Genomic DNA, 5,973 nt, shown 5'->3' with positions numbered 1-5,973 from the left:
TACTTCTCAAAGTCCCCCCGCCCTGCACACAAGGCCAGAACGAGGACTTTCAGGATTTTCCAACCCAGGGGACTCCTCCAAAGTGCTCAGCGAAGAAACCAGTCAGGAGATGCTGTGAGAACGTGACTTTATGACCCGGGGAGGCTGGGGGGCCAGGGGACTGACAGAGAGACCAGGCAGGCAGGAGGGCCGGGAGGAGGGTTTCCAATCTCTGGCTTAGTAGGAGCAGATGAAGGGCAGCCGCCTTTTGCACGGAGCTCGTCGCCAGCGACCCCCTGGGGGCAGAGAGCACAATAATGTCAGTTGCCCACCTGTGTGGCCTGTGTACCCCACCCCAGTCCCATGTGCCTCACAGCTCACCTCTTCCTACCAAGCTGAGGGCCGTATGTCTCCCCATGTCCCAGCTGGCCACCTTCACTGATCGCCTCCCTTGCAGAGGCAGAGCGCTAAGTGCTCCCTATGGACTGTGCTTTCACCCTCACAGTGACTCCACGAGGTCAGGGCTGTCATCACTCCCATTTCACAGATGGGAACACTGAGGCTCGGGGGACTGATAACCCACCCTGATCTCAGCAGACAAGTGGCAGGAGCCAGATGTGGACCTCGGCCATCTGACCCCAGCCCGCATGGCCTCCCCCGTTCTAAAGTCCCGCACGTCGGGCAGCCGTGCTGTTGGGAGCTGGGGACTCATCTGTCAGCTGGCCCTAGTTCCCACGTCTTTCCCGTGCCCCTCGGCCACACCTCCCATTCCCGAGTGTCCCTCCCGTCTGTCCTACACTCGCTCCTTGTCACCGTCCCGTCAGAGGAAGGGAAGGAGCCTCGCTGAGTCTGGAGGACAGAGAGAGCCCCCAGCCCCGTCCAGGACACCTCGCTGGGGCTCTGAGGATCCCTGCTCCCCAGTCCTGCTCACACACAGGGCGGGGTTCTCTAGGAGGGGAGGCGTGTGTGTGCAGCTCACGGGGACGTGTGTGCAAGTCCACCTCCCTGCCTTGTCTGGGCCCCTGGCCCCTCACCTGTGGTACTCAGGGCTATGCAGTGGCCATTCCCAAACGTAGGTTGCCAACGGGCCCAGTTTGTAAAATTCCAAGAACTCCCATCAATCCAGCAATACTTCTTCCACAGACACTAGAGAAGAGAGAGGCTGGGTCAGAGGGCGGAGGTCCAGGAACACAGAGGCTGGGGCTCCTGAAAGTCCCCTGAGCATCTCTCTGGACACTGTCTATAATCTCCTCTCACTGTGTCACCTGGCTAGGACCCCACCACACAGACCCACCCCCCAGGGTTGTCAGGCAATGACATGGAAGAGCAAACATCACTCCCAGCTCCCACACAGAGGAGGCTTCCCAAACTTCACTGAGCAGACACACCTCCTAGGGATCTGCTGGAAATGTGGATTCTGATTCAGGAGGTCTGGGGTGGGGCCCGAGATCCTATATTTCAACAAGTGCCAGGTGATGTTGATACTGCTGGTCCTTGAACCACATGTGAGCAGCAAATGTAACAGAACTTATTCTGACACAGTCCCCAAGGTCACTCTGAGAGAAGGACCCACTTAGAGATGAGGACTCTGAACTAAGAGGCCGTCATTCAGCCAGTAACGCGCAGAGCTGGGTCTGAACTCTACCTCCTGCCTCCAGTGATGGGCTGATAGACATGTCACGGCCAGCTTTGGTGGAAGTTATGAGGCAGAGGGAAGAAAGAAATGTGATTTATAATAATTGTCCATTTCTCTGGTGTAAATGCATCCACTGTGGCAGATTTCAAGCTGCAAGCATGAAGCCACTGGACATGGGTGAGGAAGAGAAGCGCTCAGTCATCACCTCTCCTAGGTCAGTACAAGCCAGCTTCAGGTGCCGGGATGAGGCTAGATGGGAGCAGCTGGGCCTTGAGGCAATCAGACGCACCCTCCCCCCCGGGCCTTCCCTGGTGGTCCAGTGGTGAAGAAGCTGCCTGCCCATGCAGGGGCCATGGGTTCGGTCCCTGGTCCTGGAAGATCCCGCATGCCACAGAGCACCTAAGCCTGAGCGCCAAAACTACCGACCCAGGGCTCTAGAGCCTCTGAGAGCAACTGTGCGGCCTGTGCACCCTAGAGCCCATCCTCTGTAACAAGAGAAGCCTCCCGGTGAGAAGCCCAAGCATCACAGCTAGGGATCAGCCCCTGCTAGCTGCAGCTAGAGAAAGTCGGCAGCGTAGTGACAAAGACCCATCACAGCCATAAATAAATAAGATCTTTTTTAAGACAGTGAATTGATTTTACAGTATTAAACCAACTTGAAAAGAAAAAAAGAGAAAGGCCTTCTGATACTAGGAAATTGTCCCCTCATTTACCCAGAGCTTGATGATGACGCCAAGCCAGAGCTTTGCTTGGTTGATCCTTCTGGCCCAGCATGAAATCCAGTTATCGAACAGGCGGTTGTGGGTGGAGACAAGGTTTCCTCGGTAGCACTTCCTGCAGATACTCTGCACAGAGAATAGCGGGGTAGAAAATTCACTGTTTCCTGCAAGTCCCTGAGTCTGCAGAAAGCCTTCTTAAGGAGCAGTGCAAAGGGATCCAGGAAAATGATATAATGGGAAAGAGTGGAGAACTCCTCAAGATAATTGGAGGTATCAGGAGAATATTTCCTGAAAGGATGGTTACCATAAAGGACAGAAACAGTAAGGCTCTAAGAGAAGCAGAAGAGATAGCAAGAGTGCACAAAAGAACTATACAAAAAAAACATCCTAATGACCCAGATAACCACGAGGGTGTGGTCACTCACCTGCAGCCAGATATCCTCAGTGTGAAGTCAAGGGGGCCTTGGGAAGCATCACTACAAAGGAAGCTGGTGGAGGTGATGCAATTCCAGCTGAGCTATTTCAGATCCTAAAAGATGATGCTGTGAAAGTGCTGCACAGAATATGTGGCAGCAAATTTGAAGAAACTTCAGTAGTGACCACAGGACTGGACAAGGTCAGTTTTCACTTCAGTTCAAAAGAATAGCAGTGACAAAGAATGTCCACACTGCCATACAATTGTCCTCATTTCACATGCCAGCAAGATGAAGCTCAAAATCCTTCAAGTTGGGCTTCAAGAGTACATGACCGGAGAACATCTAGAGGTACAGGCCGGGTTTAGAAAAGGCAGAGAAACCAGAGATCAAATCACCAATATCTGTTGGATCCAGAAAACATCCATTTCTGCTTCATTAACTAAGCTAATGACTTTGACTGTGTGAATCACAACAAAGGACTGTGGAAAAATTCTTAAACAGACAGGAACACCAGACCACCTTACCTGCCTCCTGAGAAGCCTGTATGCAGGTCAAGAAGCAACACTTAGAACAGAACATGGAACAACTGACTGGTCCCGAATTGGGAAAGAAGTATGACAAAGCTGTTTATAGTCACCCTGCTTATTTAACTTATATGCAGAGTACATCATGTGAAATTCTGGTCTGGATGAATCACAACCTGAAATCAAGAATACCAGGAGAAATATCACAACCTCAGATATGCAGATGATATCATTCTAATGGCATAAAGTGGAGAGGAACTAAACAGCCTCTTGATGAGGATGAAAGAGGAGAGTCAAAAAGCTGGCTTAAAACTCAACATTCTAAAAACTAAGATCATAGCATCAGGTCCTATCACTCCATGGGAAACAGAAGAGAATAAAGTATAAACAGTGACAGATTTTCTTTCCTTGGGCTCCAAAATCACTGTGGAGGTGACTGCAGCCTTGAAATTAAAAGACAGTTGTTCCTTGGAAGGAAAGCTATGACAAACCTAGAGCATATTACAAAGCAGAAACATCACTTTGCCAACAAAGGTCCATTTAGTCAAAGGTATGATTTTTCCAGTAGTCCTGTGTGGATGTGAGAGTTAGACCATAAAGAAGTCTGAGCACCAAAGAATTGATGCTTTCAAATTGTGCTGGAGAAGAGTCTTGAGAGTCCTTTGGACTGCAAGGAGATCAAACCAGTCAACCCTAAAGGTATTCAAACTTGAATATTCATTGGAAGAACTGATGCTGAAGCTGAAGCTCCAATACTTTGGCCACCTGGTACAAAGTGCTGACTCATTGGAAAAGACCCTGATGCTGGGAAAGATTGAGGGCAAAAGGAGAAGGAGTCTGCAGAGGATGAGGTGGTTAGACAGCCTCAATGACTGTCTGAATCTGAGCAAACATCGCGAGATAGAGAAGGACAGGGGAACCTGGCGTGCTGAAGTTCATGGGGACAAAAGGAGTTGGACGTGACTTGGAGACTGAAGAAGAATGGACTGTTCTAAATACTTTTCATGTGTTAGTTAACCCTCACTAGAACTCCGACGTGGGAACCATACATTGCCATTTTGCAAGTGAAGACACAGGAGCCCGGGAAGGTGAAGTGACTTGTCCAGATGAAACAGCTGATGAAGGCAGAGCCAGGATTTAGCACAGGTACACCTCACCCCAAAGCTTTTTATCTAAACCAGTGGTTCTCAAAGTGCAGTCCCCAGACCAACAATAACATCAACTGAGAATGGGTTATAAATATAAACCCTTACACCCCAGATTTGCTAAACTTGAAATTGAGGGGATGCACCCCAGAGACCTGTGTTTTAACCAGATGTCTGATGCATCCTGGGACTTCCCTGGTGGCTCAGATGGTAAAAAGTCTGTTTGCAATGTGGCAGACCCAGGTTTGATCCCTGGGTCAGGGAGGAGCCCCTGGAGAAGGAAATGGCAACCCACTCCAGTATTCTTGCCTGCAGAATTCCATGGACAGAGGAGCCTGGTGGGCTATACTCCATACGGTCGCAAGGAGCCAGACACAGTTGAGTAACTAACACATTCTGATGCATATTATGCTTGGAGAATCACTCGTCTAAATAATAGGGAAGAGAAGGTTGAATCCACTCTGCCTCCCCCACACCCAGACCAACATAGCAGCCTCCTTGCCACCTACCTGAGCTTTCCTAAATGTGTTCCGTGTTTGTACCATCAGGTAGTGGCAGCTGTTGCATCCAGGGGTCCCTGGAAGTTGAACTGCCTCCTCTTCCTTGGAATTCGTGGACATAGATGCCCTAACACCCTAGTATGCTCCAGAAGCCCCCCGTGACTACTGTCCAGACTGAATTTTTATTAGTGCCCCTAAAGGGTCCAGGTCTGAGCAGTCCTCTTCAGTCCCAGGAGCAGCCTTCCCTGGGTCAGTGTTCCAGCAAATGCCGTGAGGATCCCAGGGAGCAGGGAGACCGGGGGAGGAGGTGGGAGGCTCGGCCCTCCTGAGCGCTTGTGTGGACCGCAAGTGCAGACTGCATGTGCATCCCATCCTGAATCCTCATCTTCCTAACCTCGGTCCCATGAGAACGTGCCATTAGCCCGACTTCACAAATGTGAAGAATGAGACTCAGAGAGGGCAGGCGACTTGCCAAGGTTGTGCAGGACGTGGGGGAACTGGGATTGCCAAGCCTCTGAGGCTCAAAACCCTCTCCCTGTGTCTGTCCCTCTCCTTCTTTCCCTTCTTCACTCTCTTCCTGTTTCTCCCTCTCCCCTCTCTCCATCTCCTTCTCTTAATGTGTGAAAATTTTATGCTCTTTCCTTCATCCCATGGCTCCAGATCAAGATCCTCAACCTTTGTATCTTTACTATTGGGAGTCAAATCATTCTGTTTGGAGGCTGGGGGCATGACCGGTCCTGTGCCTCATAGAAAGTTTAACAGCACCTTTGGATCTCTGCTCACTGGAAGCCAATCATGCCTCCCCAGCCATGCACAGGACATGTCCCCACACATTTCCACATGTCCTGTGGGGGGTAAAGTTACCCCTCTCAGGTTCACTGATCTAGAACAGGCCATTTCGTCCAGGCTTGAGCCCCATCTACTGGCAAGGAGACAGCAGGTGGAATGGAGACCTTCCTACAAGGTCATTCGGATGCTAGGTGGGCCGCCCTCCCGCCCACCCGGACTCCCCATCTCCCACCGGCTCTCTGTCACCACCGAGCTGAGCACTAAG

The 5,973-nt window shown here is 50.8% G+C and overlaps 1 protein-coding gene across 1 annotated transcript; it reads right to left on the bottom strand.

Moving 5' to 3' along the window:
• Positions 1-216: 216 nt before the first annotated feature.
• Positions 217-5,039, bottom strand: LOC136174621 (proteoglycan 3-like). The gene is made up of 4 exons (XM_065944792.1): positions 4,929-5,039; positions 2,329-2,460; positions 1,014-1,125; positions 217-275 (listed from the first exon to the last, which is right to left on the bottom strand). Exons 1-4 carry the CDS (start codon positions 5,037-5,039, stop codon positions 217-219), a joined length of 414 nt encoding a protein of 137 aa, XP_065800864.1.
• Between the last annotated feature and the right edge of the window lie 934 nt (positions 5,040-5,973).

This window comes from Muntiacus reevesi, chromosome 9 (genome assembly GCF_963930625.1).
Source record: "Muntiacus reevesi chromosome 9, mMunRee1.1, whole genome shotgun sequence".
In the NCBI taxonomy this organism is placed as follows: Eukaryota; Metazoa; Chordata; class Mammalia; order Artiodactyla; family Cervidae; genus Muntiacus; species Muntiacus reevesi.
Note: the sequence above shows the minus strand (reverse complement) of the source record. Positions and strands in the feature narration are given on the sequence as shown.

Bases quoted from the DNA above. Each gene is read 5' to 3' on its own strand.
- LOC136174621 (XM_065944792.1), bottom strand. From the start codon at position 5,039: ATGTCCACGAATTCCAAGGAAGAGGAGGCAGTTCAACTTCCAGGGACC. The intron at 2,461-4,928 runs GTAGGTGGCAAG...TTCTCTGTGCAG, and splicing joins ACACATTTAGGAAAGCTCAG to AGTATCTGCAGGAAGTGCTA. The intron at 276-1,013 runs GTGAGGGGCCAG...CTCTGCCCCCAG, and splicing joins CATAGCCCTGAGTACCACAG to GGGGTCGCTGGCGACGAGCT.